This window comes from Chaetodon auriga, chromosome 8, assembly GCF_051107435.1.
Source record: "Chaetodon auriga isolate fChaAug3 chromosome 8, fChaAug3.hap1, whole genome shotgun sequence".
Lineage (NCBI taxonomy): Eukaryota > Metazoa > Chordata > Actinopteri > Chaetodontiformes > Chaetodontidae > Chaetodon > Chaetodon auriga.
This window is the reverse complement of record NC_135081.1, coordinates 25,193,896-25,206,206: the sequence shown is the minus strand read 5'-3', so window position 1 is coordinate 25,206,206 and position 12,311 is coordinate 25,193,896. Positions and strand designations below refer to the sequence as shown.

The 12,311-nt window shown below is 45.0% G+C and overlaps 1 protein-coding gene across 1 annotated transcript in view; it reads left to right on the top strand.

Moving 5' to 3' along the window:
- The window catches only part of erfl1 (Ets2 repressor factor like 1), a 35,600-nt gene that overhangs the window by 16,480 nt on the left and 6,809 nt on the right, over positions 1 to 12,311 (top strand). Inside the window, exons 2-3 of the mRNA XM_076737800.1 lie at positions 10,161 to 10,234; positions 10,887 to 11,121. Of these exons, the coding sequence (XP_076593915.1) occupies positions 10,174 to 10,234; positions 10,887 to 11,121 (296 nt within the window). The 5' untranslated portion in view covers positions 10,161 to 10,173. The remainder of the gene's footprint in view (positions 1 to 10,160; positions 10,235 to 10,886; positions 11,122 to 12,311) is intronic.

Sequence of the window (12,311 nt, the reverse complement as noted above, 5' to 3'; positions counted from 1 at the left end):
CGAATCAAAGACTTTGGAGAGAGGAGAGAGAGGCAGAGAAGAAGAAGCGGGTGAAGAGAGAGAGGGAGAGAAAGAGAGATAGATGGAGAAGGGGTACGAGCAGAGGGTGTGTAGAGGCCTTATCATTTTAAAATTCTCTGTGTGTTATTCTCTCTTTTTTTTCCTCCTCGTGTGTGAGTGTGGATGTCTGCCTGTATCTCCTTTGGTAATACAATATCTTTAAGGCCCCCAAAACAACTATCTGTGTCTCACAGTTAAACATGAGATAATGCAATATTGATGTCTCCTTGTCTTTGCTATAACGCAATACTGGGCCCACTCTGGCTGGACACGCTAACATGGGCCGATAGTGCCCTTGCACTTAAAAGAATTACTGTGATCCTGTAATAAATTTTAGAGGGATGCTACACAAATATCAAGTCCCCAAAGGAATATAGTGAGGTTAGTGAAACCATAGGAGTTGAAAATAGTCCCAAAGTAGCATCAGGTCGCCTTTCAGACTAAGCATTGAGCACAAGACACACAACAAGTCCAGATTGGACATGATTATTATTGCCTGTCTCAGTCTCAATAAAGGTTGATGGACTGTGGAAACACCGGGGATAACAGTGGAAACAAGTGCAGGGCTTTATTGTTCCACCCCTGGCAGTATATTTATATGTTGTCTGTTATAAATTTATTATAACCTTGTACATAAATCAAACAAAACAAGACCAAAAAGGCAGTTTGAGAATCCCTAAAACCAAAAACCTTGCGTTGTAGAAAAAGTGGCATCTCTATTTTCCATTTGTCAAGTAAATGCAAAGTAAATGTGACATCTTCTGGAGAAAGTTTAGGTATTTGGTGAAGGTCAGGCATAGGTCATTTGCTCACACTGTATGCAGCTTGTCATTCAAAGAAAAGGGGTCAAAACTGCCCGAGATCGGGCTGTTTGAGAAGTTGAAGCATGAGGACATTTATTTTGAAAGACAAGGTTCTTGATTACCCGCCTTTGTGTTTATGATGGAGGTTAGATGGCTTGATATGAGGAGAGAGTGTCTGAAATAATTAAAGGACAGGATGAAGACATAAAGAGACAAACACTGGGACACAGGAGGATAGGAAGAGGAGTGTCAGTTGGAAGCTGAAGAAGGGGGTAAAGGGTGAGGAGAGGGAGGAGAGGGAGGGGGTAGACAGACAGGCAGGGGGAGCGATTATAGCAGGGTTTATGTATGAGCTATTGATTGAGTCGGTGGTGACTTCTTGAGTGGTTAATTCGGGAAGTGAGAGCGATAGAGAGAGTAACTCACTGACTAGAGAAGGGAGGGTGGGTGAATGGGGAGGGGGGTAAAGAGAGAGATAGAGGGAGCGTGATGAGGATGAGTAGAAGGAGAGAGAGAGAAGTGCATTTCCTCAGGTAAAAGTGTGGAAAACAAGGCACTGTTTTGCAAGGAATTACGTTGTTGTTCTCGGTTACTAATGACGGCCCTGTTAACCCCTGTGTTTTGTTGAAATTTGCCTTATTTCCTTGCATGTCTCTGGCTTTAATCAGACTCCACTGCTGTCTGTGCAATAGCCATAATGTTTTTTAAATGCTCAAAAGTTTCAAATCCCATTGCTGAACACTTGCACATGAAAGTGATTAGTTATATACAGAGGTGGCCATAAAGCCTTTCTACTAAACCAGACAGGGGCATACTTTAGGATGCATTTGTTATATGGGCTTTGCATGAGCAGATACATGTTCTTACAGTTTGCCAAAAAGTCACTCACAGACAAGGAAATGAACAATATGTCACCCCGTGTTCTGTCTGGGCCAGTTAGACCCCAGACAAGTCAAAACATAGTCGAGGTCAAACTCGTACTTAAAATTCTTATGAACAAACTGTAATAACACTCCAGTAACACGAAGCTTTGCAGCATTAGGAATCAGGGAGGGGTAGACAGCATGTGAGGCATGAGCATATGAAAATCTTTGTATTTCACATGTTTTCAGCTGGGGTGTGATTCGCTTTAACAGACCTCTGAAACTTATCAGTGACCTCAGATCCTCTGTGTCATTGTTCTTCTCACTGTAATGTTCTTCTGGGACGGTTTCCGTTTAAAATTCATCACAGAGGCATGATTGTTATAAGCCTCCCCTTTTTCAGACACTGCGCCCTCCATTCTTTCTCTCTATCACACACATACGCACGCGCGCACACACACACACACACACACACACACCTCTTCCGTCTCTATAGGCGTGAAGTTGAGCCCATAGGACAGTCATCTGCTCCCTGGAAACAACAGATGGCTTCCTTGTTCGCGCCGTATCACCTTGTCTGAGGAAGTCAAAATCAGGAGCAACAACTTGGACGAGGAAGCAAGGTGGTGCTTCGTGCGCGTGCGTGGACGCGTGCAGAATGTGCGCGCGTGCGTTCGCGCTGGGAGGAAGAGTGTGAAGATCTCTGCCGTAGCCTATAGACAGATTGGTTATTATTCTAAATTTGTCCAATGCATACATCGCCTGCAGTTTCGTTAGTTATGCATCTCTCGTTTGTTTGCTCGTAGGATATCCTGCAGTCAAATTCCTAAAAGCTGCGCGCGTGCGTGGGCTACGTGGGTTTTGCGTTAATGTGCGTGTGTGTGTGTGCGTGTGTGAAGGTCAGCTCGCCGGCGCAGTTTCTTTTCCTATTTCTCTTCCCTCTCGCGCAGGTTTTGATCTCTCAGCCGCGAGATCAAAGGCGCTCTCTGGCTATTAGTCAGCGCGAGCCATTGATCCCTCATCGATCCACGCGAGACACAGCCGCCCCGTGAACACCGCGCGAGGCTCCCCAAAGCTCCTCCCGTGCGTCCGGAGAGAGAGAGAGCGAGCAGGAGAGAAGGAGAACGCAAGGGAGGGAGGTGGAGCAACGTGTGTGTGTGTGTGTGTGTGTGTGTGTGTGTGTGTGTGTGTGTGTGTGTGTGTGTGTGTGTGTGTGTGTGTGTGTGTCTGCGTGCGTGTGTGTGTATTTTTCTACTGGCGCGGGCAGAGCCAAACTCGAGCTTTTTCTTTGCCGCGGGACATGAAACAATGAGGCTCGAGCCGGTTTTAATAAAGCGCGCTTTCCCTCCTTTCAACTCTGGCGCGAGGCGGACGAGCCGGCAGCGGAGAGCGATCGATAATTAATGACGATGAATAATTTAACCCTATCGATTGATACTTTTTTCTTCATCCTTTTTTCCCCTTCTTTTCCTTATTTTCTTAAGGCCGGCGTTCCATACCATACTAATACCGTTTCACGCGCTCACATCCTCATCTCCACTCACCTCTTCTTAAACTTGTTGGAGTTCTCCACCTTTCATGAAAGTCGAGTTTCCTTATTTATCAGAAGCTATAGTCGTCTATTTATGACCCGAGCAGCAGTCTCAGCTTCACCTGACTGCAGGAGTCATTAAAACTTTTCCATGTGAATGAAACTGGCCTTTAAAGGATAAACCTGATGATACTCTGCATTGTTCATGTTGTCAACAAATCGAATGAAATGACCGAATCCAACAATGGATTGATCCTATTAATGACAAGTAAGTGTGTGTACCTATTATTAGCACACAAAAAAAAACTATTAAAAACACACAAACAAGCCTCACTGGTACACCGAGTGACACGTTCATCCATTATAATGAATCCCAGTTTGGACCAACCTCTCCTGGTGCCATAAACACTCAGATTTGTGACCCATTTTTAAAGGTTGACATCTTCAGTAGGGACAGTTGGGCGTGGGGCTGAAGGACGCAGAGAGGGTGGGGAAGTCAGAGGAATTCAAATATAACGGCAGTATTATTCTATAAGCCTTGAACCTTATTGTTATTGTGGAAAACTTTCTTAATATTCCAGCTGTTTCAATTATACACGTAGTTGTCACGGCTTGGTTTTTGCACCATTTTCTGCCCCATTATCCCTCGGCCTTGATCTCACCACTTTAAACATTACGTTGGCCTCACCATCAGCACACCCGCTGATACATGTCGTGTGTGTTTCAAACTGCACTTCACTGAATGGTATTCCGCTTTGCCGGCTCTGTCTGGTGATAGCCTGTCTCTCAGTGTGAAGGACTCAGTATTAGCTTTGCCCCTGCAGTGTGGAGTAATGGCTGCTCTGTGGGAAAACGAGAGTCACAGAGCCTCAGCGCTCCTCTAACTATATATCTTGGTTAAATACAGCGGCGATGCTGCACCGCTGTCTGCTCTTATTACAGCACTGGCCTGATTTCTCACTCTTTCATATGACAGGATGATGGCGCACAGCGTTCACGGTGCGAGGGAGCGAACGTGGAAATTCAGCTGCAACAAAAGTTGCATTGTGACCAGTGTAGCGTCAGTGAACGCAGCTCAGTGACTCTTCTACCAAATAGTTTGATTTATTTATTTCGTTTTCAGCAAACACTGTTTTACTGTCATTTTGAGTGATTTGATTTCCAGATGTACAAACCGTACTAATTCAAGGGATGACAAACATGAGAACATTTATTTTCTAATGCAGTCCAAAAATGTGAGGACAGACATAAAATGAAACAATCTGTAAACCAAAAATTCATCACTGCCCATTTCAATGTGTTCTTCTTCCACTGTAGTTTGTATAATATCCCACAAAAAGCTTAACATTTTAGATCATATTTCATAAAGTGACCCTATTTTTGGCCACATTTTCACACATCGGTTGACTACAAGGACACTAATTGTTTAAGTTTTGGGTGAATTTTCTGGGTAGGCAAAGATAATTTTGTCACGGTTTCTCTTAGTTTAATGAAAAGGATTGAAAAGTTTTCATCCAAACTTGTATTTCCTGACTTACACCTCATACTCAACACATCATGGGAGAACCAGTCTTATTTATCGTTAAAAAAAGGACTTTTCTGTATATATGGGTTTGTTACTGTTTGAGTATGTTGTATGTTTTGACATGTAAAACATAAGTCATCCATTACTCATCCTGTGTAATCTATTGGAAATGTTATTTCAACGTTTAGACAAGATATTTAGCTAAATCAGAAGAATAAAATTTGATTCTGCATTGACTTTTCTCTTCAACATTTGGATGGACAGGTTCTTTTTCCCTCTTCCTGACCAACCCTCCCCCTCCTCCTCTCTTCATCCTCCTCCTTCTCTCCACTCTCTCTCCCCTCCTCGTTTCTCCTCTCTCCTTCTTTCCATCTCCTCTAACAAACCCATAGCAGAGTCCCTCTGTTCTTCCACCCTGAGGCTGACCAGTGTGTCAGAGCTAACCAGGGAGAGGAACAGAGAGAGAGGGAAAGACAGAGATAGCGGGAGAGAGGCAAGTCGAGAGAAAGGGAGAGAGAGAGGGTTCAGTTGGGCCTTTTTCAGGGGCAACCGAAAAAAGGAAGATGAGACAGATGTACAGAGCCTGTTTCATCTAGTGGAAAAAGAAAGCGGGAGAGGCCAGACTCTTCATGCCTCTCATATTTTTCTATCTTTTTATATCATGACCCATCACTCTTTCCTTCTTTAGACAACACTGGAGACATAATGTTGCCTGAATGTCAGGCTGCCCCCCTCAGCCCTCCCTCTACCCCAGTCACTCTGCAGAATTTCAAAACACACTTGGTACAACAGTATATTCCTCGCACTGTTTCCTTTTCACTCCCGTCAGTGGCCTACTAACCTTGGCTCCACAGCTATACCAGTTCTGCTGACAGGCCTGGCCCCGTGGATTGCCATCCTTGTTGCATGCTTGCATCAGTGTGAATCCATCATTCCTGTTTGGGAGGAAGATGTTATGATCCAAATACACTGATCCCTTCCAAACAACTGCAACTCATCAAATTCCGACTTTTTATATATATTTAGTTATGCTAGAAACCAGAACGCACACACGAGGAGCGCCTAACGTCGAGTTTGTAGCTAAAAGTGATGAACTTGATTTCATATTAAGTCGCCACATTTTGTAGACCCTTTACCCTGCCCTTATCCGAATTATGAGCACACTCAAGAAGACTTTCGTGACATTATGTGACTGATAAAAATGTGCAAAAAGCATACAAACACTTTTGTTTCTACACGCTTTTCAATACAGCAGCTACAGGGCGCAACGAAAGTTATCAAATCAAGAAAAAGCTGACTTTAAGGCTGCTGTGATTAAAGGAGGGATCAGATGACCTCTTTCACAACATGTTTGGGGTCATGTAGTGATGAGCCCACAGAGAATTATCACCCGACTAGAGACGGACACAGATAGCAAGTAGCTTGTGGAGAAAGTGGAACACCTAGCCGTGAAATAACCACACACTATGCTCAGGAGCTGGTGGAGAGTGAACATTGCACTTACATTGACCAAGTGGCTCAAGAACGCCACTCCAAGTGATTTCTAATGTTGTTGAATGAGCTAACAAATTCAGCACAACAGCTTGGTAGTGATGATACTTCAGTGTTGTATTTACAGCTTGATTCCGTTCAACTCAAAGTGCCCAAAAACTCATGCGTTGCAGCTCAAAACATGACACATTGTGTGCGCTCGTTTGAAAGTGGAGCTGCTGCAACAACAGCAACAGCGCAGTCACCTTTCAGCCTTGACCTAACGTAAGTGTGCGAGTCTTTGCTTTGTAGTGTCCTAAAGACAGAGGAAAGACTGTCCCTAACACCGGCAGACTCTTTCAACTGAATTATCAAAAGCCTCTGACTCATCGACACACCAGAGGGTTTGCAGCAGGAATGTGTGTTGGCTAAAAGTAGTGGAGGCCTACACATCACAACACGAGGAGGAGCACAGCTGAGGTTTCCTTTGAGCGGTGGAGGTGCTATTGTCAAGATGTGACTGTGCGAAGTAACTCGTAGCCCTATTGTATGTATTTACCATTGTCACTGGTCGCTGTGTGATCCATCATCCACGCTGGGTTTTATAGGTGGCCTTTTGTGGGTCCAGGTCCTTTGTTTGGACTGTTTGTTCTGCAGAATAAAATGCATTTGTGTTGTTGTCTGCACACATCTCTGTGCTCCATCAGCACCACGGCATCTTTAGTAAACAAAGTGCATTCTGTCTTTCAGCTTGGCGAGATGTGTGTTAGTGTGTCTATATTGATTCAGTCAATATCTATGGGCTCCATGTCTTATTTTGTGTGCTGCTTCTCGCTGTGTGCATGTGCGTGTGTGTGTGTGTGTGTGTGTGTGTGTGTGTGTGTGTGTCTGCTACCTGAATACCTGTGTATTTGTGGCATATCTGCTTGAGACTGTGTGTTTACTGTGCGTGTACAATCCATTGCAATCTGCGAGCGTCTGTATCTGACAGTCTGTGCATGCATGTGTGTGTAAGAGTGTGTGCGTACGAGGAACAGTATTCCCTGGGCTGCTAGTTATAATGTTTCTGGGGGTGATGGGGGGAACTTGAAAGCCCTGCGCTGCCCAAATCAAAACTAACAAGGAAATGATGGGGGCTCCTTTATCTCCTCTCTGGCCTGGGGGGCCGAGGGGGGCGAGAACGGGAGACTAGGGAGGGAGGGAAGGAGGAGGTGGAGGAGGGAGGGAGGGAAGGAGGGGTGGAGGAAGAGGAGGGGGGCAGCCTGGCTTCCTCTTTGATTTGTAAAAAATGCATTACCTCCGAAATCAAACGGAAAATTACTGCGCCGAAGCAAAACACACAGAGCAGGAGAGAGGGAGAGAAAAGGAGATGGGTGGGGCAGGAGGGAGGGGGAGAAGACAGTGGATAGGTGTGTGTGCGTGTGTGTGTGTGTGTGTGTGTGTGTGTGTGTGTGTGTGTGCGTGTGTGTGTGTGTGTGTGAATAGAAAGGAGCTGGGAAAGAGGAGCGGCAGATTCACCTGTATAGATACGCTGCTGGATAGGAAAAGGAAGGGTGGATATGTACGTATATATATAGATATAAGCGGTGCGTAGGAGGTACGAGGGGTCGCTGCAGAAATCCTGAAAGATAGGAGGGCACATCCTCAGAGGAGACCAGCTTATGCATGCTGTGGACCACCAGAATATGGCAAATGAAAGAGATGATATAGTATTGATGACCTGTGGCCCACAGGGAAGAAGAAAACTTATAGATTACTACCTCGAACACAAAGAATACCTTATTTTCTGAGGTCTCATACCTATCTCTGCTGAGGCCCTCAGTCAGGTTAGATATCAGCGTTTTAATGGAGAGACATATGTTTTGAAAGAGGGCCGTTTCTAATCTCGCAAAGGCCGACGTGTGTTTTGATATCCTGCCGGTACACTGAATGCAAAATGATCTCTTCCAAGCTACGTGAAGGATAGTTTTGTGGAAAAATCCCACGTGAAAATGAGGAGCTCTCTCTGAAGATATAACTTATAGCTGTTATTTGAACCCTCGTGATAACTTTGACTCATTATGGGAGAGTGAGTGTAGGCAGAGACACAAGACGCAGAGAAGAAGATGAAAAATAAGAAACGATAACATGAATGATGAGGAAAAAAATATGTGAGTGAGATAGGATGAATGCCAACTCTATATTTGAAGACAGAAGGAGCGGGGCTTGAAAACAAGAAAGATGAAGAGAGGGAGGAGAGAGTGAGAGGGGCCACAATCCAAAGGCTAGGAGCAGGGTGAACGCGAGCGAGAGATAGATGGATAGAGTCAGTCAGAGAGAGAGAGAGAGAAATGCCTGGAGTTAGCAATAATAATTTATACAAACACACCTTAATAATTCACGTTCCATTTCAATGCTGGAGGGAAAATCCAAAATTCACAGAGCATAATTAAATAGAGGCAGAGAGTGAAGGGAGAGATAGAGAGGCTAGCATTAAAGATACCAGTGTAGCAGCAGGGCATCTCTTCCATCTGAGTTTTGTAAAACAACCCTGATGAAACCGTAATATCCAAACTAGATCCCGTCCCCTCGCTCCTCGTGGAAACCTCCTCACCTTCTCCTGTCAGGAGATGTCTATATGCATTCATTTCGGAGACATTATTAGCTGTCATTTAACGAAGCAACCTCGCTCACGCGTGCACACGTTGTTGTTTGTGACGCGTTCAGGTGCCAAAGCGATGGACTGGAAATCAACAGTTTGTCTGTGCACACCTGTGGTTGCTTTCACTCAGGTGTTTCATTCAGCTGTGTTTGTAAAACCGAGTGGTGCAAAGTGACAGTTGAGATCATAAAAAGACAAACTAAAATATCTCAGTTATTATAGATGCCAATCAGTCATTGTTTTGAAGAGAAATGTTCCTAACTGTTGTCCAGTGTAGCTGGATATTTTGCATATTTTGGTCATTGGTGATATCAAACATGGCCATATTTTTTTGCACGAGTTACTTCTTCCACCACTGATAATTCCATATTTTACACTCAGTCACCTCATACCAGTGCAGTAGTAGTTGCTGTTCATTTGTGTCATGCACATAAAGAAGCACCCAGCCAACATGGACTTATAAGGCACAAAATATACCATTTCAGTGATGAAACGTTTGTCAGTAAAGAAGCTCGGCCCCTTTTGAAACACACCTCAAAACCTTTAAATCATCCAACCAAAAAAGGTCAGCAGGGATTAAGGACATTTTAGAAAACATAATAGCCCTTAAATGATCATATAATGAGTGAAAATACATAAAATGGACACCTAAATCACATGTCAAACAAACAAAACCTTTCCTCTTCTAGACCATAAAATCTTGGCACTGTAGTGTACTTGAACATGACTTGAACACAGAGGATCTTTGACTTAATATGCAGTTTTTCAAACTCCACCAAGGAATACCCAAGCCAAGTTATATATATATATAAAAAGTCTTATTCTTAATATATATTGCAGCTCAACTTTGACCTAGTTTTCAAAAGTCTATTTAATTCCTCCTGTTCATAAATGCACTATAGGGATGACCACCATGTTGCATCAGACACAGCCTGAGGTGACCACACAAGATAACATCCATCAAACACCTGATCTCAACCAAAGACATATGAAACATCACCTTGCCATATTTTCACATCGATTTAAGGTATGTTTTTGAACTCATATTGCGCCCTTAGACCCTTATGCAATACCTCCATTTTCAACAAAGTTTACACTCTTCAACTTTAACTGGCTGGAATAAAGCAGCTGGGTAGCTGAGACTTCAGTTGATGCTCTTCTGTGAAATGTCTTTCCTCTGTGTGCAAAATTCATATGCAAAAGTCAATTAATCATCCTTTACTGACGTTGCCTTTTCCCTCTGTGCCATCTCTTTGTTTTGTTCCAGCTGTTGTGGAGGCATGGACTGTAACTGCGTCAGTGATCTGCTGCTCCCCCCGGTGCCCGCGCTCTGGACGCCAGGTCAGTCCCACCATCACGCTCACGCAAGCGGCTCAAGTAGACTCTTTGTTGCATCGGGTTTGCCTGAGGTCATGTATTTTGTAAAAACGTGCAGACATCTTTAAACATGTCTCTGAATCTAGACCCAGGTCATGTGCGTGAAATTGAGTGTAACTCGACAGCCAAAACAAGCGAATTCAGTTATGATAACCATCATGATCAAAATCACAGTGCTCCATGTTAAAATTCATCTCAAAATTAACCATACGCACGCACATTGGTAAACAAATTCTGTCTCTGGTAGTAATTGGTTGTATATCTAATGTTTTTATGAGGCTAGTTAGTGCCAAATTCACTTCAGGATGAGTCAAAAAGCTACTTAACTCCGTCTCTGATGTGCATACAGTCGGCTTTTAGAATTCAGGCCCGAGCAGCATCAATCAGATCTCTCCCAGCGAGCTGTCATCATCCCACTGACCAATCTGTTGAGGCTAGAGGGCATTAGCGCAGACTAACATTGCTCAAGGCACGTGCTGTGATATTAAACACATCATCCCTCACCTCCATCACTCATCAGTCATTCGGACAGCGACCCCCCCCCCCTCAGCGAGCAGCGGGACAAATGACAGGCCCTGACCTCATCCTCCTCTCTTTCCCGCTCCCCTCTGCCCAGGGTTCGCCTTCCCGGACTGGGCCTACAAGCCCGAGTCGAGCCCCGGGTCGAGACAGATCCAGCTGTGGCACTTCATCCTGGAGCTGTTGCAGAAGGAGGAGTATCAGGGGGTGATCGCCTGGCAGGGGGACTACGGAGAGTTCGTCATCAAGGATCCGGACGAGGTGGCTCGGCTGTGGGGGATAAGGAAATGCAAACCCCACATGAACTACGACAAGCTGAGCAGGGCACTGAGGTTTGTGTCTGCACGCGACGTGTTGAATGTCAAGCAGTGCTGCCTTCAAGATGTTTATCACACGACGGTTTACATAAATTGTTTACTCTTGTTTGACTGAATCCTCACTTACGTCTCTCTTTTTCATGTTGCTTTAATGGAAAGATAAAGGTGGGGCTTTTCCTGGGGAACGTCAATACCCTCAATTTCTCCTTATCTGTGGACATCCTAATGGAAAGTTCACCAGTGAGCTGCCAAATAAAAAATTCAATAGGGATTTCAAAATTAAGCCCCGGTGTGAAATTGCTTGGACTTCTTCTTAAGAGCGGAGAGCAGGCAGCCTGCTCGGACTCGCCGAAGGTGATTAGAACAATACTGTTCACACTCCACACCTTCAGCAGTTTACACCCCCAACCGCACACACAGTTTTCTTATGCAAATACACACCACCCCGACTTGTTCCCCCATGCCGCCCCCCTCCCCCTGCTTTCCTTTGGCCTCTTGTTAATGGGGGCTGTCGTCAGAGTCTAATTGTTATGAATTGGCTGGGGCCACAATTAGCCTTCTTAATTAGCCTCACTTAATTGCTCAATTAAGGGCCACGGCACAATTGCCACGCAAAGCAAAACACGTACACATCATTGCGCCGGGCGCAGCCACTGTGGATACATGCTGATACTTACACGCTGCTGTGTTTGTTGATATCGTGCGGCTGCATAATGAGGCGTTGCTCGCCAGTGTTTAATGCTGAGGTTGCCTGATGCATTCTGTATTTGGTGCACTCGCCGCGGTCAGTTTAAAGCAAAGAACTCTTAGTGCTCAAAGAAATGGCGTCTGAGCTCTAAACTTCTGTCTCGCGATAACACACCCGCAGGTTTTCCAGTTTGCAGCATCCCGCTCTGCCAACCCCCCCCCCCACGCTCCTTTACCTGAGCCAGATGGCTCCGTGTTTTGCCTTTGCTGCTGATCGAGCCGGCATCCTGGCAGACTGTACATTGTGACACCTCGGTGGGTGGCACAGGAAACGGGCCTGACATGCCCAGCGGGAGACACCTGAGGTCGTTACCTTGGAGACTGCTCGTGTTGTCCCACCTCTTTGTAAATGTGCTTTGCTGTGGGAAACATCAGCTTCTCAGTGTCGTTTAGCATTTACACGTCACCTGGCTGGATGTCATGTTTCAGAGTCCGAGCTGCTTCTAATGAGTCGGATT